This window comes from Ictidomys tridecemlineatus (assembly GCF_052094955.1).
Source record: "Ictidomys tridecemlineatus isolate mIctTri1 chromosome 12 unlocalized genomic scaffold, mIctTri1.hap1 SUPER_12_unloc_8, whole genome shotgun sequence".
NCBI lineage: Eukaryota > Metazoa > Chordata > Mammalia > Rodentia > Sciuridae > Ictidomys > Ictidomys tridecemlineatus.
This window is the reverse complement of record NW_027520966.1, coordinates 550,551-573,616: the sequence shown is the minus strand read 5'-3', so window position 1 is coordinate 573,616 and position 23,066 is coordinate 550,551. Positions and strand designations below refer to the sequence as shown.

Below are 23,066 nucleotides of genomic sequence, written 5' to 3'. Positions count from 1 at the left end.
TTTTCAGAGGCAGTCCCTCATGGTGGCCATGTTGTCTAGGAATCTCAGTGTCTGTTTGCACACATGTCCTTTCTTTGCCCTGTTAGTGCTTGGGCTGCCAAGCTGGAGCTGTGAGAAGACAGACAGCAGAGCTGGTGACATGCTGGGCCGAGCAAGGGAAGAAGCTCAGCCAGCAGTCTCTTGGAGAAGGTTGTGAAAATGTCTCCTGCCACTCTGGAGTCTGTCCTGCCTGTGGCCACCTTCCTTTCCTTGTTCCTTCAAGTGGATATTCTTAGCCTGAGTTTCTGATGAAGACTTCATAAAAGTGGACTGCAGTGGCCTGCCACTTACAAAGATGGCTTCTCAAAAGCATGGACTGTTTCTCTCACTAGATGCCGCCTCAAAAAGGCATCGATCGATAAACATGCCCAGCTTCTCCTTGAAGCACCAAGAGCTTTGTTTTGAACTCCCAAAGGCTCATGGAAATACTGCTGACCTTAGAGTTCAGCTTGTCATGGAGCTAGAAGTTTAATTTTTTATGAGCTCTCTCTTCTTCCCTTAGAAGAAAGGCTGAGCGTGAACAGAGGGAGCTTCCCAATGGGGATGGACCCGCAGCCTGGGAACTGGTGTGGGTTAGTGCTGTGGGATTTGGTCACCCAGTTGCTTCTGAGCCAGGGAGGCCCTCAGAAAGCCTGTGGGACAGAACGGAGAGGTCCTGTTCTGATCCAGGGTTACTGTCCCACCCACTTGCATCCTTGGGTTCAGTAGCACTTGCTTGGGAGCCTTTGGGCTCTGTGTGTGTGTTGAGGAGGGGCCATCCTCCCTCTTTTCACCATATTTTAGTCCTTCTCATTGTCTTGGGCCTTCAGGCGAAATTGTCTCTTCACTGCCCACAGTATTCTGCCTCTTCCTGCTTCAACAGGACCGGCCCCTGGAACGCGTGAACAACACTCTTCCACACTGTTTTCTGTTTTATAAGCAAGAGCTGGTCTCTTCTTGCCTATGCCCTCTACTGACCTAGTTTTGGCTCACCTCTGTGGCCTAGCAAAGGCCCCAAAAGGGCTGTCCTTGCTTTCTGACTTTGCTCCCTTTCATCCTCTTGAGTCTTTGTGTAGGCCCCTCCCTGTCTGCCCTGTGTCTCCCTTCTGATCCTCACTTACCTCCTGTTGGGCCGTGAGTCCTTCTTCTGCAGTGCTGCTGCTGGGCTGATGTGAATACCACCTCCTGCCTGCCCTTCTCCTGCCACCGACATGTGGTGCCCTTCCTTCCTTTGCCTGTGTGCCTTCAGTACCTTCCAGTATGCCTCCTGATGTGAGAACACAGCACTCATTTTTTCTGTCTTTGCCGCTGCCAGTTGCAAAGTTTCCTCTCAGTTAGAGTCCCCTTTCTGTGTTCCATCTTGCAGTGCTGGGACCTGCAGCCCTCTGCAACTGTCTGACTGGTGCCTTGTCAGCCCATAGTGGGTACTAGAGAGACATGGCCAGAATGGAGGAGGAGTAGGGGGAGGGGGAGGGGGCTGTGGCTGGGGCCCTGCCCTTGGCTTGTCCTGCCTGTGGCCACCTTCCTTTCCTTCAGACACTTCCTTATCACCACACAGCAGCTGTATCCAGTCTTCAGCTTTTCCAGAGTTCAGTAGCAGCAGCCTTTGCAAGCTTGGCCCTCTTCAGAGGCCTGGGCCCAGACCCTGCAGGGCTCCCACCTGGCTCAGACACCATCAATGCTCTATACCACGGGTGCCTCTTCTGAGGTTTCCAGATTTTAATTATTTCAGTCTTTCCCTTTTGTCATGAAGTCCAAGGAATTATAGCTGTTCAGTTGTTGCCTCCCACAGTCTTTGGATTGTTCCTTTTGCCCTGTGTCACTCAGTTTATGTCTGGTTAACTGTACATTGCATTAGTAAACTCTCTGTGCATGTGATCCATGTGGGTGGAGTCCATGAGGCAGGCCCTTGGCTGTTCAATGCCTCTTGTTTTTCTAGTGCTCCTGACCCCCAGCGAGGTTCTGCAGAGTACTCAGGAACTCAGTCTCCCTGTCATCTGCTGAAGTAGGGTTTTTAAGTCTATGTTTATCTCTTGGAAAATTTGGAAACCAGATAACTGCCCTGGGAACTGCCCAATAGATGTGGAACCGTGATTGTGCCCAGTCTGGTGGCTCTCAGAGGTCTTATCTCCCCTGCCACGGGCAGGGCAGTGGGCTGCAGTTGGTGCTGTCTTGCCTACTAGAGTCTCTTGTAGGACTGAGTATTCTTCTGGCTTATTTCTTTTCCTTCTCACTTGAGGAAATGCATTTTGCTCTTGAGAGAGCATGGATTTTCTTTGTGACCTGGTGAGTGAGCTTTTCCAACCTGGGTGTCGTACCCTACCCCTTAGAGGCCCCGTTCTCTCTTGTGGGGGCCATGGAGCACAGCTCCTGCCACCGCCTGCAGCTGCTGTGTACTTGGGAATCTTGGATCTGGGCAGAAGGCTTGGGTCAGGGCATCTCCATGCCTGGTGTCCTCTCCTCCCTATAGTGGCTGGGGCCCATCTATGTCATGCTAGTATCTGGCTCAGACTTGGTACTGGGTTCCTGGTGCCCAGTCCTGCAACATGACTCTGTGACACCAAGCACAGGTCCTTAGGATCACAAAAGAATAGCAGATATGGCATGGCCTCCTGTCCCTTTGCAACTGCAGTGGGTGGGGAGGGCCCAGCTCTCCCCACAGATATGATGATGTTGTGCTTCTAGTGTGTAGGACGTGGGGTTTGTCACTCTCTTTTCAAGCCTACACTAACCCCCTTGTGCTAAGGACAGCTTCTCAGAGTGTTTTCTTACCCTTCAACCCTATCCAGTGTCGTACTGTGCCCTGTCACCTTACAGACGCATTGCCACATTCCTTCCTCTGTGTATATGACTCTTCAAACAGCAGATCGAATGCTACCATTCTTCTAATTAAATTACCCACTTTGGAGCAGTGATTTAAGGTGCTTGTGAACCTCCCCACCTGAATTCAGTGATTCAAGAGTCGATTTCACAGTTCTTGATTATTAAATTGGTCTATGAATAGTTTTAAATTGAACTGGAACTCAAAATAGCCTCTTAATATATCTGTTTCCAGTGAATAATTGCACTTGTTTTATACTGTGGCTTTGGTTATGGAGCACCTAGAGGTGCAGGTGGCAGTGGCTGACTCTGCATTTGGAGTAGAGATCAGTGCCAGGCTTTCCGAGTGGGTTTATTGAATGAAATGCCAGCATCTTGATTCTGAGCCTTGGTTCCAGCTTCCATGGTCTTGCAGGCCTCTGGTTGGCTTGTCCCAGGCAGCCTACACCAGTGTTCCCTGCCACACTCAACAGGACTAAGGCCGTTACCAGATCCCTTAGAAAGTTCCATAAATCTTTGATTTACATTCACTTTCGAGTTATATTTTTGCTGCTTAAAGAATTTTACTAAATTATAATTTAGAAAATCCAGTAAGTACTCATTCATGTGAAAGAGAAAAAATTTGCAGTAGAGACTACCTCTAAAGAAATCGTTATCTATCGCCCTTATGAGTTAAGGTTTCCTTGAAATCATGTAATCAAAACAAAGAGAAATAATTGGATTCCAAAGATAATCTCAGACTGCAGATGTCCTTCACAGCCCATCCCCAAATTTCAAAATTTCAAAGTGGCCCCATCATTCTTATTGTCACCTCTCATAAATGTTATGAATGTCACCTTATATGAGAACCCTATCATCCTGTTCATGTTTTATTTTCAAGGATTGGTTAGGATTTTCTTTGGGAAGAAATCTTTGCCAGTGAAGGAGATAAACCCTGCTCCCTCTTCACATGCTAATGTGCCCTCCTGGTGCACTGGCCCTGCCTCACTCACTCTCTTAATCATGACCATTGCTTGTCCCTCCCTAGTGGATCTTAGGAACCCTTAAGCATTGGCTGGAGTTCTCTGGTGCTGACAGCATTCACCAGGGTCCTGAGCCGGCCTCTGAAGGACCAGCCAGCTTCATGCCTGTGCTGGGCATGGCTGTGGGGGAATTGGTGGCATTGAGAGATCAGGGGTCATGGCTCTCCCAAGCATACTTTGGGAGGTTGCCCTCTGCTTGGAGAGCTCCTGCCTTCTCTGGTCTGAAGAGATGTGTTGCCAGAGGATGGACCAGAAGGCCATCTGGATGGAGGTGGTATGATGCTGGGGAGACATGAGGAGACAGAGGCTGTGGGGATGCAAAGGGAAGGGGGATGTTGAAGCTGGAGACAGGCAGGAAACATCAGCTGGCCGCACAGAGGCAGGGAGAGGGCTCAGCCTGGCTGCACCCTAGGGTCTCTCCCACACTATAGGCCCAGTGTGTGGCCGAGAGGGTTTCGATGGGCAGAAAGTCTTAGGGACTGTGCAGCCCCCTCCATGCTGCACATCTGCGCCAACTGTGATTCGCATGGGAAGTGCTTGTGCTGGCAATTTAGCTCATTCAGAAGTCCCGTACTGAAGCACTGCATGGCTGACAATTTTTCCCATTGTGTGTGGAGTTGAGCTTCCCTCCCCCTCCTGCCGTGTGCTGGGATCACCCTGGACGTCTATTTGAAATCCAGAAACGCCTGAAAGGCGTTAAGTAGCTATTCAGGAGTGAGGAAATGACAGCGAGGCGGCTGCACGTGCAGCTCTATTTTAGAGGGCATCCTGGTGGGGCTCTCTGTGGGGAATCATCCCAGGGCCTTGGGGTGGTCTCATCAGACCTTATCACTCCCCTTTTGTCTTCCTTGCACAGTGCCCGGGGACTGGAGAAGGCCCAGCAGCAGCTCCAGGAGGAGGTCCGGCAAGTCAGTAGCCAGCTGCTAGAGGAGAGGAAGAAGCGGGAGACCCATGAGGCACTGGCCCGGAGGCTCCAGAAGCGTGTTCTATTGCTGACCAAGGTACAGGTCCACTGAAGTGCGGCCAGGCCTGCCCCACCACTTGCACACCTGTCCTTTTCTCTCTGGCACCACACCTTTGTGCAGACTTTTACATGGCTGCTGCCAGTGGTCTATGCCCTCATGTCTCAAATAGCATAGCATGCCACTGCCTGGAAACCACAGGCCGTGGGCAACACAAACCTTCTGCCAAAGAGGATGCATCTTGGCAGCTTGATCAGGCAGTTTGGTTAGGCTGTGTGCTCTTACCCCGAATTGTCAGGAAAGTCCTTGGAGTGCCAGGGTCTCCTCAATCCTGTATTTCCAGGAGGCCTTGCTTTTTGCAGTCTCTCTCTAGCAACCCGTGTTTCCTGGCCTGGTGCCACACCCTGGTGGAGCCTTTTGTGTAATCGCTGGTCTTTTGCAGGGCCCTGACTGGGGTCAGCATCCTTGAGACCCAGTGGGCAAGGCAGCCTTCCCATCCTTCACTGTCTATAAGTGTAGAGGAAACTGAAGTGGGCTTTGGTCTTGGGTGTAGAATGAGGCTGGTCCCGTGTTTCCAGCTGTGCAGGATGGGACACACTTGTTTTCCCTACTCAGTGGTTCTGTCTGGCCTCTGTGCCTTTTCTAATTGTTCTTGCCTGAGGGGTTCCAACATCTGGCGTGTTAAGCCAATGTTACTCAGGCACAAATGGTTTTTGGTGAGTATTATTTAATAAAACATTGCCATGGACATTGAAATTTCAAAAGGCAAGGAAGAAAAAGGCCAAATCTGTCCCCAAGCACACTCTGTGTAAGGGTGGGGCATCAGATTGCTGGGCAGAGACTCCCCACCTGTCCACACTGCTGTCAAGTGGGCAGAGGGAGCTGTGTTGACCCCCCACTCTGCCCCAGGAAAGGGGATGTGCCCAGGAAGTACCAGAAGCCGTGCCTGAACAGTGTCTGCCAGCTCTTGATCATGTCTAGTGATCCAGATAAAGCCAGGTTCTTTATCTCTGGAACCCCCTGCTTATGAAGCTTTCAGAAAACGAGTCATATTTCAGCTGCTACATGCTGCTGTTCCCTGGCCGCCTCTGCTCGCTTCTTGGCAGCACCTAGATATCTGTGCAAAGAAGACCTCATGTTTGTCTTGGCATCATGCAGGGCTTCCCAGGACTTGAGTGGAGGCCAGACCCTCTCTTCAGCTCCAGAGGCTAACTTGGGAGCCCTGGCCTTGCAGGTGGATCCCAGGGAGGTGAGTTCCCAAAGTGTCTTCATAGGTAGCTCAAAACCAGGACCTTGCTCCTTGAGAGAAGGCACTCAGATCTTGGGTAGCCATTCTGCAGCCTCCCCAGGCAAGGCTTTGGGCCTTAGTCACCCTCCCTTCTTTCCAAATTTGTCCACTGGTGTCAGTATGAGGTGCCTGTGATGTGACTACATGGCCACGGGCCTCACAGGATTTAGTCCAGTGGGAATGAGGCAGCAGTGATAATGCTCACTGGCACCCGCCCCTTCCTGCTAGCTTCCTGAAAACACTGCTGCGAGGACGCGGGAGGAGTTACCTGGTGTAAAGTTAACGTGCAGACCCGAGGAATTTACAGTTCATGAGAGCATGTGTAGACCAGGGAAGAGGAAGGAGGTTCATCATCTAAAAGCTGCTTTGGGGGTCAGCATACAGATATGTGTAAGCAAGCCAAGATGAACACCTAGTCCAGCAGCCGTGGGAGTGGGCTCCCTCAGTCCCTGCAACAGGGGGTGCATAGCATGGGCTGCCCAGGCAGTGCTGGCTATTGAGGGGCTTTGGGCCCTCAGAGTGGGATGGGGGGAGCCAGGCTGTGTGGTTGTTTGTTTGGCACCTTGACCAGGCAACCTTCCTGTGGCATGGGGAGTGGGAACTCAGGTCTGGGAGCCTGGCTTTTCCCTGGGATCTCAAAACCACCTCTCAGTGTCTCTGGGTCTCAGTTTCCCCTCTCTGCAGGATGGCCCCAGGGCCCTTGGAATGTGACCATAGTGAGTGGGTGCGTACGTAGCTTACCCATTCTCACTTGGGCAGCTATTTCGAGGCCCTGACAACAAAGCCCATTGTCCCCTCCCGAGGGAGGCTCTATGGGACTCAGATCCAGGAGACAGAGCCTTGCACACGTAGCCAGTGAGGAAATGGAATAAACTCTGGGAGTCATGGCTATGAGATGGGGAGGGGTGCACAGCCCTTGGGAGCAGAGGTGACTTTGGGAAGGTGTTTCAGTTTTTCCAGGTGCTGTAACAAAATAGCATGGGCTGGGGGCTTACACATCTCCAGTAATGATTGCTCACAGTTCCAGAGGCTGCAAAACCAAGAGCAGGGCGCTCGAATGACCTGGGTGAGGACTGCTGCAATTCACTGAGCCTCTGTCTGTTCCTCTCTAGGCAGAAGGGGTGCTCTGGAGCCTCTTCTACAAGGGCACTGATCCCATTCCTGAGGGTGCACCCCCATGACCTAAGCACCTCTTCCTAATGCCATCACTTGGAGCTAGCATAGGAATTTGTGGAAGGCACAAACATTCAGAGCATAGCACATGTCTGTCGGGTATGTTTAATATGCGGAAATCACACTGGTGGGAGTTTGGCCTGGTTGGATTTCACCTTGTTCTCTACCAGGTCTTTTTAGTTAATCCTGAGCCACCCACGACCTTCCACCATGCTTTCAAGGGCCCCTTGGCATGGCCCAGCACCCCTCTGACAACTTTCCCAGCCAAGGACTGCTGCTACCATTTACTTGCTGCCCACTCTCAGGCTGTGTTGCAAGCTCTGTGTGTGCACCTGCTTACCTGGGCTGTGTGTGTGCGCACCTGCTTACCCAGGCAACTTCAGTTTTTAGAACAGTTTCCTTTCCAATTTTTTTATTTGTTCCTTTTAGTTATATATGACAAGAACATTTTGATTGACAGAAAAATTAAGATTTTTGATTTACAGAAAAATTAAGAATTCAGAGAATTCCCTGTATCTAGTATCCCCTAGTAACACTTTGTGTTAGTATGACATGTTTGATATAATTAACTGGTATTCATACATTATTATTAACTAAGATGAATACTTTATTCAGAGTCTCTTAATCCATTTGTAATGTCTTTTTTCTCTGTTAGGATCCCATCTAAGATACCATGTGACATTTACTCCCCATATCTCCTTGGGGTCCTCTTGGCTGTGACAGTTTTACAGACGTTGTTTCTGGTGACCTTGGCAATTTGGAGGTGTGTTCCTCTTTGGAGATTTACCTGCTGTTTTTCTCATGATTACCAGTGGTTGTGGGTTTGGGAAAAAGAGGTTAAATTTCATTCTCAACACATCATGTCAAGGGGACATGCTGTCAGTGTGACTTGCCACTAATGATGGTGGCCTCGAGCCCCTGATGAGGTCTGGTTTGACAGGCTTCTCCTATGTCAAGTTCCTGTTTCCCAGTTTCTACCTGCATTTTTAGAAAGAGGTCAGTGTGCATTGCCTCCACCTAAGGGGTTGGGAGTTGACACTCTCTCCTTGGAGGCAGATTTCTCTATCTAAGTTATTTAGAATTCTTTAGCCTGGCTGGTGTTTCAGCCAGCTTTTGCATTGCTATGACCAGAATACCTCATAAGAACAGCTTAGAGGAGGAAAAATTTATTTTGGCTTACAGAATCAGAGGTTCAGTACATAGACAGCCAACTCCATTGCTCTGGGCCCAAAGTGAGGCAGCACATCATGGGGAAAGGATGTGGTAGAGGAGCTTTTCTTAGCTCATAGGGGCCAGGAAGTGGAGCAGGAAGGGGAAGGGCTGCAGGGAAGATGAGCTCTTCCAGGGCATGCTCACAATGACACTCCTTCTCCAGCCACCAGCTTATAGTTATCACCCCGTCAGTCCATTCAAACTAGGATGGGCTGATTCGGCTACAACTCCCATAGTCCAGTCACTTCACCTCTGAACATTCCTGCATTACCAGGAGCTTTTGGGGAACACCTTATATCCTAACCATGATGAGGAGTTTGTCTCTTCTCCCTCATTTATTATATCAGATGGACTTGTGGACATTTATTTTAGGTTTGGGATTTTAATCCATTACTACTTTATTCTGTGGCCGTAGCACTGGGGTCTTTCAGTTGAATCCTGGGTCCCTTTGATGTCATTGTGGGTTTATATGTGAGTTTTTCTTAATTAATTGATTTTAATTAGGTATATATGATAGCAGAATGTGTTTTGATTCATTGTACACAATTGCAGCACAACTTTACATTTCTAGGGTTGTACATAATGTAGAGTCACACCATATGTGCAATCATACATGTATCTAGGGCATCTCATTCCATCATCTTTCCTGTTCCCATGCACCCTCAATATCTTCCTTCCCCTTTGCCCAAAGTTCCTCCATTTTTCCCCATGTCTCCCCCCTCTCTGTTATGGATCAGCATCCACTTATCAGAGAGAACATTCGGCCTTTGTTTTTGTTTTGAGCATTGTCCTACTTCTGGCATTGCAAGATGCTCTGGGCTCATCCTGTATATTTCCTGTCCCAGTCATAGAGTCAGCCATTTTTCCAGGGGTCCCTGGCTGTTTTCATGCAGCCTGGTGTTTGGAAAGTGGGTCTTGCTACTTGGGTATTACCAATGGATGTCTGTCAGCCAGAAGAGCCAGGAGATGTGTGTAAATTGCATGTGTGCGTGTGAATGCATCTGTGGGACCATCTGTGTCACATTCACTTGAGTTCACACCGGAGTCCTTGACTTGCTCAGGCCCAGCCCCACATGGGCCATTCCGGTTCCTCCTTTTTCTATAGGCCCAACCCAGCAGCACGAAGCCTGGCTTCCACTGTGTTTACTTGGTTGAAAGTGTGTAGCCATGTTCCAAGTGGTAACCCCAGTTGAGGGCTTTTAAATTTTTATTTGAATTGTAGGTCCATAGGAAGTTGCAAAGGTGGTTCAGAGACGTCTCTTGAATCTGTCACCTCATGCCCCTGATGGTTACCTTTTACATGACTACATGCTTTTTGACTTAGGAGGGGGCTCATGTGCCAATAAACCTATCGTAAGTTGAAAATACAGTGAGTCAGAAAATGAATTTAAGACACTTCATCTACTGATAGCCCCCGCTCAGCCCCGCCTGCCTCAACATGCTCAGGACACTTGCACTGGCCTGCAGTCTAGCAGAGTGATCTCCACAAGGCTTGCTTGATAATAAAGTGTTGGATAGCTCATGAAATTTCACTGAATACTGTACTGAAAGTGGAAAGCAGACTGGGTAAAGTTATAATATCCCCAGATTTTTAAGCCTTATGATGAAAACTTGGGGACTGCACAGGGCATGGCAGCAGAACATGAGTTTAGTCTTGGCAGCATGTGTGTCCTGTGCCTGTCCCCCATCCCCTGCCTGCATCCTCTCCAGTCACTCTCACTCTCCCTCAGCACTTGACTTTGGCAGCTTCTGATCTGCTTTCTACTTTTGCAGCCCTGTCATTTTAAGAATGTTACATAAATGGAATCAGAACATCCTCTTTAAAAATTGGCTCTTCTCATACAGTGTGATAACCTCCTGAGCCGCCCAAGTTTTTGTGTGTTCATCATGTGTTCCTTTGTCACTGCTGAGTAGTATTTCATGGTAGGATGCACCATGGCCTTTTAGCTTTTGTTGCCTCCATGTTTTGCTATTATAGATAGAGCCATGGTGATGGGGGGAAGGGAGTGAACAGGGTGACACTGGTCACAGGCTTACTTTCTGAGCTCTTGCTAGAATCCAGATCATCAGTGGCTACTGGGCACTGGGGGAGAAGGCTCCTGGGAATGCTAGAGTGGTCTTCCACCCCTCACCTTGCCTTTGCCTTGGCTTGTCAGAGCTCAGTAAATCCTTACTGGGTTGTGGGACTAAGGGTCCTGGTTCCTCTCAAGACAGAAAGCCCTGGGGGCTGGAGGCTGTAGGAAGGCAGCTGTTCCTCTGGCACTGGGGTGTGACTTTCCATCATTGCTGTGGTACCTCTAGACCCCATAGCTGGAGACCTCACATATTTATCAGAGAGCTGTGTGGCCTGGGCAGGCATGGCTGGTTCCTGGACTCTGGTAGGACCTGCATGACATGATCAGGGGTTTCGACTTAGCCCCTGCTGGGCACTCACCTTGGGCTCTGCGGATCCTGCTTCTGAACTCACTAGGGTCACTGGCATAATCTAGTCTCTGCAGTCCCAAATCCTGGTCCTGGAGGCTACCGGAATGTGCCCTTCTGTTTCCCACCTGTCCTTGTAGCCCATAGAGGGTGGTGAAGACCCTCCCAGCCTTCAGACCTCTCCAGTTCTCTTCTTTTCATAGCCCCGTCTTCACTGGAGAAAGCACTGTTTTTCAGAGCTCCTGGGATTATATTGGCCTGCCTGGATGTCCAGAATAACTTCCCTACTTGAATGTCTGTAACTATAGTTGTATCTGAAAATTCCCTGTGTCTTGCCAGGTAACCATGGGCATAGGTGTGAGAGAACAGGATATGGGCATCTTTGAATGAATGTCATTTGAGTGAATGTCATTGTCAATGACACCAGGGGTCAGGGATGGGAGATATATAAAAGTCATATTTTGAAAACTCAGATGCCTGCCTCAGCTGGGGGAGTGGGCCTGCCCAGGTAGGGCGGGTTGGAGTGTATGACCCATTTGGGGAGGAGAGGGTCATGTGGTTGTCCTGAGGGATCTTATTTTCTCAGAAAGCTAGCAGTCTGGATGCATATATGGAGTGTTCCAAACAGCTGTGTGACTGCAGCTGTTCTTGGAGGCCAGATCTGGCCTGTGGCTCTGTGTTTCCTCTGCTCTGATTTGTGGCCTCTAGTTTACGTTATCAGAGTTACTTTGGTTCTGGTGGCTGTTCAGATCCCCTCTCAGGTTGGGAGTTGGTCAGAAAGAGGACCTGCTTTTGATGGTACTAGGGTGGCTCAATCTCTGTCCCCTGTGGAGTCTGAGCTCTTTATTGTCCCAGTGGGGTCTTTTACGACTCTGGAAGCTCGTGTCTGGCTTCCTAGGGAGTTTCTGTCTTTGACATTCACACCTCAGGCTCCCATTGCAGGAAATTTCCATTTTCTCCTCTACTTAGTAGATGAGAAGCTTTTGGTCCAAGTTGACCTCCTCAACTCACGCTGAGTTCATGGGCGTCTCTGAGTTAGCAGGAAGGTAGATATTGATTGCTTGACACTGACTGATTATTTATACTGACTGTCCCTGCAAGGCATGTTGCGATGAATCGATACCAATCGCCACGCAGCCCCTGGGCTGGGGATGCAAGGATTTGTCTTGCCAGCCAGCATGATGAAGCTGTTCATCAGGCTGCTCTGGGAGGGTGTGTTGTGCTTTGACGTGTGGTGTCTCATATAGGTGATGTCCAACTCCCAAGGACTCTGACCTGGGCACATCAGACCCCAGCCTGGCTTGCTTGTGATTGGGGAGTACCCCCTCTCCAAGATTCCCTGAGGTGGTTGCCATGGACCTCAGGTTTCTTTAAGAGGCTGGTCTTTCCCTTGCCTTGCTGGGGAGGCATCCTCGCCCTGTGCACCTCCAACCCGCCTCCCTGAGGGGAGAGCATAGCACAACCCGCCTCCTGAGGGGAGAGCATAGCACACCAACCACCAACAGGACCTGGATGTAGCCTACTGAGGAGCCCAGTTGATGGCTCTCAGTGTCTGCATCCCCTCTGAGGGGCCTGTTGGTGTGCTTGACATTTAAGTATTCGGTGCTTGGAATGCGCAATTTTATTTTGAGACCTTTATTAAGCGGCTCTGGTCTAAGGAGTTAATTGTTACTGATAGCTAAGAGTATAATTACCTTGGTAAAATATCATGACTATTTTAAGCAATTGAAAATTGGCTTCTAGAACTGGGTGAACACAAACCATTTTCTTATTTGAAATGAGCTATTTCCAGTGTGCCCTAATATTCTACAACATGGTTGCAGAATCTTATTTATAGAATGTAAGCAGTAAAAGCTAACTTTTAGCAAGAAATATGTTTAATGAAATGAAGTCTCCCTCCTTTTCTCTACTGGGCCCCACCCCCTTGTTCAGGTGGAGTGGTTCTAGGGACACTTCTCCTGGAGAATGCTGCCAAGTGTTTTCCCCTGGGCCCCTGGTATCAGGCACCTCTTGCTAATAGGGTGGCTGTAGAGCATATCACTCTGGTCATGGTGCACTGTGCCCCATGACCCCTGTGTGTGGGGCCTGGGGTACCTGGAGTTTCACGGGAACTGGGCTGTGCATCCTGGGGAGTATCTGCTCTACACTGGCTGCCCTGTCGTGCAAGCCCGTTAGCCTGAGTCAGCTTCTCTGGAGGTGAGAGCGGTCATCCTGACCCTTCCCTTCTCTTTGTCCTTCCTGCTTGCTGGGAGGCTTGGAACACTTATTTCTGTAAAATATCCTCAGTAAGCTAGAGAACTGCTCTCAAGCATCAGTGATTATCCTATGGTGTCAAGACCGCTGCTCTGGAAGGGTCACATGGGCCGCAGTGCTGTGCCCTGCAGCTCTATCCTGAGCAGAGGAGCCTTGACCCAGAGGCCAGGGAGAGACCTGGGCAGGGTGGTGCTTCTTCTGCAGTGCACATCATGACTGGTGTCAAATCTTTAAGGAGGGCTGAGGCACAGATAAGACTGGTCAGCAGAGGCAGCCGCTGAGTAAGTAAGTAAGCAAGCAAGCAAGCAAGGCAGCCGCCAAGTGGGAAACAGCTAAATGTGGGGTGAAGGCTGCCAGGCGAACTTGAGAACACCCAGGCGGGAAGTGCAAGGGGTCCTCTCCAGGGAGTTCAAGATGGGCTTTCCTTCGTGGAGTCCAGAACATTGTTCTGCCAGAGGCAGGTGGTGCAGACATGCTTATGGTCATTGCTGCGTTGTGCACCTTCCTGGCAGACGCCAGGGTGGGTTTTGGGCCTCCTTTTTCCATAAGATGCGGAAAATGTCCTTTCAGATCTCTGGGATTCTCCCAAGCTGTGGCTGTGTGAGATCCCATGATTCTTTTCCAACTTGCAGGAATGCAACTGGTCTCTCCTTGTGTGTGGAGAAGTCAAGGTGTGGCTAGGGTGGAAAGGGGAAGCTTCCTGGCCCTGTGGGAGCTGGACACCACAGACCATTCTGGGCTGTAGGAGCCCTGAATGTCTTTGAAGTGCTGTCCTAAGAGGAATGTGGGTTGGGAACCCTATCCTGTGGCCTGTGTTGCAGGCAAAGGCAGAAGTGCTGTGGATTGTGTGGGCTGCAGAGCCTGGCTGGCACCTTGCTCAACTGTCCTTTGCACAGTGGGGTTTAGGTGGCACATACTGCTGCAGTGTTTTTGAATGAATTATCTTCTCTCTCCTCTGAAATAATGTAGTGAAGTCACCTCTTACATGTGTTTGTGCTCCTGTAAGATAAGTGAGTAAAGGGGATGTGGAGGAGGATTGCATTCTATTTATATCATCTGTTTTATATTTACTCAACATTGGGAGCTTACACTTGGAGCCCACCCCCTCGAGGTCCACCTTAGCCTGCACTTTTCCTGGCATGGATGCCGTCACCATCCTCAGGAGATATTGCGATAGTTGGCTTCATGTGATCTACACCAGTGGTTGCTGAGCCTGGACTTGGGCAGTGGGAGTGGCATGGGGATGGATACAGACCCTCTCCCCACCCTCCCTCATGCCCTTTGTTTTGTGACATGTGCTTGTGAAAAACATTCATATGTGCAGAGACAATATAAAACTGATTCTTGTCTGGCCAGTCCCCAGTGTAGGAAGCAGGAAACAGCTCTGCTGAAGAGCTTCACCATTCCCTCCAAGATACGGTATTTTCAGATTTACCGTGTGTGTGTGTGTGTGTGTGTGTGTGTGTGTGTGTATGTATGTGTGTGTGTGTGTGTGTATGTGTCTCCACATCCCTGCTTAAATATTGTTCTGCTTTCCCCATGTATTTTATATCAAAAGAACTGTACTTCTTTGGTTTCTTTTTTTCTTTTTTTTTTAAAGAGTGAGAGAGAGTGAGAGAGAGGGGGAGAGAGAGAGAGAGAGAGAATTTTAATATTTATTTTTTAGTATTTGGCGGACACAACATCTTTGTTTGTATGTGGAGCTGAGGATCGAACCCGGGCCGCGCGTATGCCGGGCGAGCGCGCTACCACTTGAGCCACATCCCCAGCCCCTTCTTTGGTTTCCTTTGTATCTTAACCTTATACTTTTGGCCTTTGTCCATGTTGATGCTATTCATCCATTTTCCCTGCTCCTGTGACAAGTAGGGTATATCCACTTAAACTTACCTCATTTGTGAGTTTAACAGTTTGAAGACCACCCTAATGGGGTCCAGCTTAGCCTATGTTTTTCCAGGGACCCCACCATGCTGCCAATGTATGCTCATCCATTCTCTTCTGTTTGGATGTTTGGTTTTTTCTAGATTTGCTGTTTCAAACAGTGCGGTAGAATCTTCTGGAACTTGATACATTTGTCTACATTCTGCCTCAACTCTGCAATGTGCTTTTTCTTCCAAACAGTCTTTGTGTTGAAGTCTCTGCATACACACTGCAGATATAGTATAGACCAAATGGCCAGTGGCCCTCAGAGGCCCTGGGCCCCTTTCTCCTCATCAGCCTCTACTCTCAGAGGAGACCCTTCCTGATTTTAGTCCAGCCAGTTATTAATTCATGCAAGTGGAGGCATTGGCCTGTGCTCCTTTGTATCTGGCTTTTGTTACTTAACGTTGCGTGTTGTTATGTGGACCTGAGTTCTTTATTATGTTGCTGATTTTTTCACACATTGATTCTACATGGTATCTGGGCTGTTTTCAGTTCAGGATGTTACAAGTAGTGCTGTGAATACTTTACATGCATATGGCATTTGGTGACCCTGGCATCACTAAGGTGGGTTCGTCTAGGTGGGGCACATGCTTGCTTTCAATGGGACCCTTGCCCCCTGTGTGCTGCAGCAGTGTGTGCACTTGCATGCAGGCTGAGAGTGGGGGGTTGTCTGGATATTCTTGGTGTATGTGTGTGTGTGTGTGTGTGTGTGTGTGTGTGGACGTGCGCGTACACGCGCACCAGCACTTGGGATCTTCTGCCTCTGATTTTCCTTTCTGAGTTACAGGAGTTCTCTATTCTAGAATGAACCTTTGGTTGGAGGCAGATACTGCGGGGATGTCCTTAGTCTATGGCTTGCTTTTTCACTTAGTTGTGTCTGTTGATGAGTAGACACACGTTTTTAATTTTAAAGTGGTCAAACATTTTCCTTTTTACCTTTGTGCTAGTAGGGTCTTCATAAGCATCTTTGCCTGCCAAGTCAGGAGGACCTTAAAGAGAGTTCATTGTTTCTTCCAAGCACTCTGAGGCTTCAGCTTCTGTGCTTTTATCTGATGGGCTTCTGTCTGGAATTGAGTTTTGAGTATGATGTGAAATAGGTGTCTGGCTCTGTGGTGTCCTTGGTGAGTTCTGCAGTCGACCTGGCTCTGCTGATGGAAGGAGCATCCCATTGCCTGGCCTTCAGCTGGGTGGCCGCTCTGGGTAGACCTATTCGTGGAGTCTGTCTTGTTGCTCTGGTTAGTTCATCTCTGCTGCTGCCACATTGTCATGACTTCTGCTTCAGGATAATTTTGATAGCTGCTAGTGAAATCCTCCAAATTTGTAGTTCCTTGGCTATTTTGGCCCACAAAATGTCCTGGTGGGTTATGATCAGAATTGTAATAAATTATAAATCATTTTAGGAAGAAATAACATCTTAACATTCTGTCTACTAAACCATGAGTGTTATGTATTCCCCCTTTACTGAGAAAGTTTTTAATTTCAGCAAGTTTTATGGGTTTTAGACTACAAGTCTTACACATTACTAGATTTTTCTTTTCCCTGAGTATTTTCTGCTTGTGATGTCTTTTTTTTTTTTAATTTACTTTTTAGTTGTATACCATACCTTTATTTTGTTTTATTTATTTTTATGTGGTGCTGAGGATCGAACCCAGGGCCTCACACGTGCTAGGTGAGCACTCTACTGCTGAGCCACAACCCCAGCCCTTGTGATATCTTTTAAAAGTGTCTTGTAGACTTTTCTCTTTGCTGGTTACAGTCAGGCCTGGTGCATGAATACTCCCCCAGAAACCCTGTTGTAGTGCTAGTCCTTGACCCATACCATCCTGTCCTCTGTGAATGATCTGGGTGTGCTGATTTTTGCAGTCCTGGTGCTCTGACTCTGCAGGACTCTGCCACTTGCAGGCATGGTGGGGCACCTTGTTTCACAGAGGTTTCAGAGGGCTTCAGAATTCATCTGTAGGTGTGCTGAGTGCTGTGTGCATGTTCCCTTTTGAGTTTGTGAAATCCTCCTCTTGTTGTTTTCTAAGTTTTTTTTTTTTTTAATATGAATCTGTACCCCATGGATTTGATATGGGTTTTGTTATTATTCAGTTCAAAATATTTTCTGATAATCTTCCTGGAAAGGCCAGCCTGCATGCAGGATATAGCAGGGCCCAGGCACGTCGTGTAGGCAGATTGGAAAGCTGGAAAGGAAGACCCCAAGCACATTCTCTCACTTGCTTATTAATTTTTCATTCCACAAGCTCTTCTCTAGTATCTGCTGAGCGTGGCAGTGCGGTTCAAGTCGGAGCTCTAAGTTCTGGGGCTCTTTTGGGGTGGGACCATGAGCAGCCCTATGGGGTGGGGACTCTCCTGTGAGGAGGGTTAGGTCTTCCACATGGCAGGAGGGGTGAGCAGCCCCTCTCACCCAAGGGATGCCTGGGAAGGAAAGGGAACAGCATGCTGAGTCTCTGAGGCTAGCCTGTGGCCTATGAGATTTTGTTTTTAGAACAGTCTTGGAGCCATGGGAAGTGGTGACAGTAGAGAGATCCCACATGTCCCTCATGAACTTTCCCTGTGGCAGTACCTTGTTCTGTGACCATTGTGGAAGTGCCTGTGGCTGGCTCTCTATCATTGTGCTGCCTGGGTAGGTTAGTGTGTCTCCACAGCCAGGGACATGCAGGTCTACCCCACCACTTGGAGGCCTCCCATGTTGCCCCTGGGATCCACATGGCCCCTCACCCCACCATCTCAAATCTAGTTTCCATCTCTGGCGATTTGGGCATTTAAAGAATATTGTAAAAATGGAAGCATACAGAATGTGACTGTGTACATTGTAACCTTTTTTTTTTTTTAATTAATGAACTTTACTTTTCAGAGCCCTCTTAGGTTGATAAAGTCGAGCAGAAAGTAGAGTTCCCGGGTACCCCACCCTCCTGTCTCCCCTGCCATAGTGATTGGTATACCAGTGTGGTGGTGTCATCAGTATCCCTGAGGGTCACTATTGGTCCTGTGCCTTGAGGGACTAGCCAGGTGCATGATTGCAAGTGTCCACCCTTATGGGACTGTACAGGGCACTACTTCTGCCTTGAACTCCCTCAGGGCTCTGCCTGTTCATCCTTCCCTCCCCAACCTAGATGCCCCCAATAGCTGTTCATGCTTCTGCTGTCTCTATAGTTGTCCCCTTTCTAGAATGTCATTCCTAGAATCCATCAGCATAGCCTTGTTAGACGGGTATCTGACGTAGCAATATGTTTTTAAGACTCCTCCATGTTTTTTCATGTTTGATGGCTCATTTTTTCAAATCACCAAATCACCTCATTGTCTGAGTGAGCCACAGATTATGTTTTCATCTGCTACTAGACATCTTGGCTGCTTCTAAGCTCTAGCAGTTTTGAATGAAGCTGGGTTTGGGTGTGTGTTTTCGGTTCCCTTGGGTGAGCCTAGGGGCATGATTGTGGATTGTGTGGTAATACTGTGCTTGGGGCTCTGGGAACTATTCACACCAGCACACGAATACAGATTGCAGAATCACATCCTATCAACCCCATCTTGATTCTCTTCCTCACAGCTCTGGGAGTGGGGACGCTCCTGTGCTCTTGTCAGTCTCCTTCTTCATGCTGGGCATTCTGGGTCTCGGGGAGCAGGGAGTGTCCTGAAGGAGTGTGCAGATGCTTAGCAGCTGCTCGGACTTCAAAAATGGCCTCCTGGTGACCTCCAGGTTCCTGGTCTGTTCCAGAGTGCCGTGTTCCTGTGTTCCCTCTGGCAGTCACTCAGGTGTACGGGAGGGACCAGCACCCTGCCCCCTTCTTACCTCAGCAGATCAAGACTGAAGAGTAGCTCAGCGACTTGGCCAAGGCCGTGCAGTGGAAATGGATGCTGGATTCTTACTCTTTTTTCCCTCATCATGCTGTGTCCCCTGCCCCCAGTCTGAAACAGCCTCCACATGGTTTATTCTGTATGTTGATGTTTGCCTTACATGTAGCTGGTGAGAGAATATGTTCCCTATGGCCATCTGTTTAAGTTTGGGAGCCGCCTTGTTTACCTCTTGGCCGGGGTTGGGCTGACTTGACTGAGCTGATGCTTGGTGCCACAGTAGCTGCCAATGTTGTAACCCTCATAGTACTGTCCCTGCTCTCCTCCTCCTCTTGGGAGCCAGGGTCCTCTCTGGGGTCCTGGGCCTGCTACTCTGTCGCTGGTGTGCTGAGCTGGATCTGACTTGAGGTGGGCTGGGTCCCTGTTGCGGCACGCTGGCTGGGATCCTCTGCAGTCAAGCCTGAGCTGTTCCTCCTGACTGAGCTCAGGGTCTGCTGGCCTTTTCCGGGGCTTTGGCTCTCTGTGGGTCCCTCTTCCCTGTCTTGGTGCTCCATCTGTTTTCTAATTGTGCTTGATGATAAAGCTTGTGGGAAGGAGGCTTAAGGTGGGACTTGGGACAGACTCCCCCTGGGATCCTTTGATAGGTGAGTTACTGGTGCAGCCTATGTTGGAAATTTTCTGAGTGGTGGGAACGTGAGAGCTGATGTTGGAGAGACACTGCGGTCCTGGCAGCATGCAAAGTGTCGTGACCTGTCCAGAAGGGTAAGCCATCCACAGGGCTACTGATCAAGGTTCCCAGTGATCTGTACTTTAGAGTCTGCACTCTGGGCTGCACTCTTGGCTGGGGACACAGGTCATTTAGGGCACAGATCAGAACATACAAGGGCCATGGGAATCTTAAGATGCACAGGTTGACTTAGTATTCTAAGGTGGGATCTGTAGTCCTATGAGTATCCCTGTGTTGGTCTGTGGCCCAGTATTAAGTAGCAGATATCTTGTCCTTCTAAGAGGTGGACAGAGACCGACCGTGTGAATGACCATCCTGGGATTATACTCTGGCCAAGACAGACTGTCCAAAATGTGGCTTTCTGCTAGAGGCACCTGGTGCGACTGGCTGGCTTGGCATGTCATTGACCCACTAGGAGTGTGCCATAGCTGTCCCTTCTCACCTGTGCACATCTGGCTCTGGCACTTGCTCACACCTACCCTGGTGCCGTGGCCTCCACCTCTTCTCACCTCCCTCCTGTGTGTCTCTCTTTCACATACTGCTTTCTTTAAACCATCGATTCATTGCATACCATTTGCCAGATGCAGCTATGCTGCGCCTGCTCCCTCCTCCTCACCTTTGTGACTGAGTTCTGTGCCTGCACCAGGAGTGTGACTTGGTATTGTCCCCAGGTCTTAATATGCTGTTTGGCCATCTCTGGCATTTGATCTGGGCTGAGCTTTGCTCCTTGGTGGGTTTGGATCTTGGAGTCCTTGTGGCAGAACAAGGCACATCCCAGAGTACCTGCCCCTGAATAGCCAGGCAGGATAAGAGGTAAAGGCTGCCTGCAAAGTTCAGACCCAGACCTGCTTGCTTCTTAGAAGACACCTTCTCCTGCCTCTGCCTGATGTTGGTGAACTGCCTGGAGGAGGCTGTAGGTCCTCAGCCACGGTCCCTGGTTCAGCTTGCTGTGCTTGTCATGTAGTCCTTCTGTTTCTGCAGCAGGTCCCTCTGTGCTGTGAGGCCTAGAGAGCTCCCGCTTGGGTCTTTCTTGGCTGCCATTCCGAGCATCCATGAGGAAAGAGATTGTTGAGCTATGGAAAAGTGCCATTTGCAGGTACTAGAAAGCCAGCCTTGTCACCATATCAGTGCATTGTCCCACCAGGAGGGCAGCTGGAACTGGGTCATGGCAGGAAAAAAATTTCCAGGGAGAAAAGCAATTTTATGAAATAAAGTGAAATAAAAACAAAATGCCTTTTATCCCTCTCCAATTGGAAGATGGTTATTAAGATAGCGTTGGATTGTGGGCATGTGGTGAGAGGTGGCCGCAGGCTGCTCCTGCAGTTTCAGGAGGGCTGGAGTGGAGCAGTAGAAGCAAGGCCACCTTGAGCTTCCTGCTTGTGCGGCCATGCTGATGCTAGGCTGCTGTCCCCAGAGGCCTACCTGTGACCCAGGGTGGCAGAGTTTGCAGGCTGCCTTCTGCCAGATCCGATGAGCCCAGCTTTATTCACTCAGAAAAGGCCTGGCCTGGCCTGCCTCTCCACAGCAGGGCCTGGGCTGTCCTGGGCAAGGCTGTGGACTGCTGGGCCCTCTGAGGAGATTTGGTGTGAGCAGTAGTGGATCCCACAGCTGCCACCCCTCTCTCTTGGTCCCCAGCATTCTTAGAGGTGTGTTGTCAGGAACCTCAATTCTTTTTTTCTTCTCTGTGTTTCCTAGATGGCTGTACTGAGATGAGACCTTCCCACTGGGTCTCAGCATAGATTGGCAGCTTTATCAGGTGGCTTTCCAAGGGAGACCCTATTTATATAGGACCCATTTTATTTTGCTGTGAGTGATGGCCCATGCCCACTTCTCAAGGTAGTGAGTTAAACTTGAAGAGCTTAGTCACAGGAACCATCATATGCCCATTGCACAGACCACAGTGTGGGTCCCTGATCTCCAGCCCCCTGGCCTGTGGGTGTCCCTGGATCTGGGGGGTGGTGCTTTATACCCTGGAGCCATCCCACCCCTACACCATCTGCTTGGGGTGTCCTACAATCTATGTCTTCTCCTTCCCTGGTTGGACAAGGCTGTGAGGGAAGGAAGCGGTGGTGGGTGGGGGCGGGAATGTCTCTTACTCACTCTCCTGGTGCCACGTGCCTCAGGGCCTTTGCCTATATTTCCCTCCTCCTCTAGTACTGCCCTCACCCTCCCCAGCTCTGGCTCACCTGGCTTGTCTTCTTTTCTGGTCATTGTCCCCCATGAGGTAGGGTTCATTCCTGTCTTGTCCAGTGGGCACAGCGCCTTAAATGTCATAGCACTCAGTAAATCTCTGGGAATTGTTGGGCTCCTTCATCTGACAGGGAAAGGAGCTGAGGCGCAGAGAGGACAACCTACCTGAGGTCACACAGGGTCAGGGAGCAGCCCTACCTAGCAGTAAGGTCTGCAGGCCCTGCTCAGCCCTGCTCACTTCGCCCTAAGTGCCAACATTGCTTTTGCCGTGCCCAGTAGCTGTGCAAGGGCATGGAGGCACTACCCTGGCTCCTGGGACAGGTGCCCTTGTGGCTGCCATCTGATGGGATGTGGGGACATCTGAAGGTTCTTGCAGATAGCAGGTAGCAGATACAGATGTTTCTTGTTTTGATGTCATGTGTTATAATTAGCAACTTGGAAAATGGTGGTCATTGTCTTTTTTTTTTTTTTAGTATTGTTTAGTTGTCAAAGGACCTTTATTTTATTTATATGTGGTGCTGAGAATCGAACCCAGTGCCTCACACATGCCAGGCAAGTGCTCTACCACTGAACCGTAGCTCTAGACCCAGTCATTGGCTTTTAACTTTCCCAACAACAAAATTGAATATGTGGCTGTCTTTGGTGGATGAGGGAGGTGGGTGGATGGAGAATAGGGTGCCCTGTCCCTGGCTGTCCCGACTTGTTTGTCTTTCTCTGGGGTCAGCTGATACATCTGGAGTGAGCATCGTAGCCCTTAGGGCCTCCTGTGGCTTGTGCTCATGGTACGCGTGCTGGGGGGCGTTGAGCCTGCAGGATGGTGTCTTTCCCCCTTGTTCTGCTTCCTGCATGCTGGTGTGCTGCTATTCCCAAGGACACTGGTCCTTCGGTCCTCCTCAGAAAGTTTCTCCAGGGGAGTTAGTATGTGATGCTTTGGGTGCAGGAGGAGGCGACGCCACCCTGCTGATGATCCATCCAGGACACTCCACTGTGTGAGTCATCTGTGGTTCTGAGGTTCCCTTGGGCCCTGGGATGGGGCTGGTGTGATAGGTGAGGTAAGTCTTGGCAGTCTTCATGAGCATTTTTAGTACTTCGTTCGTGGACTTTTCTGTACTAGTTATGAATTTCTAAAGTACTCCATCCACACATTATAAATCTTGTTTGTGGAGCTGTGTGCTCTATCTTAGAGCCTGAGCCCAAAATATGCCACCCTTGCCCCATCACCACCTGGGCCTGAAGAACCCTTCGCCTCCAGCGTCCACAGCACT

The 23,066-nt window shown here is 49.5% G+C and overlaps 1 protein-coding gene across 20 annotated transcripts in view; it reads left to right on the top strand.

Moving 5' to 3' along the window:
* LOC144364729 (mitotic spindle assembly checkpoint protein MAD1-like) overlaps positions 1–23,066 on the top strand; it is a 269,288-nt gene that overhangs the window by 132,617 nt on the left and 113,605 nt on the right. For all 20 annotated transcript variants that reach the window (XR_013432404.1, XR_013432402.1, XR_013432400.1 and 17 more), the window contains one exon: positions 4,717–4,861. Coding sequence is in view for 9 of the 20 variants with exons in the window: in XM_078035773.1 (XP_077891899.1) it covers positions 4,717–4,861 (145 nt within the window). In the remaining 11 variants the exon portion in view is untranslated. The remainder of the gene's footprint in view (positions 1–4,716; positions 4,862–23,066) is intronic.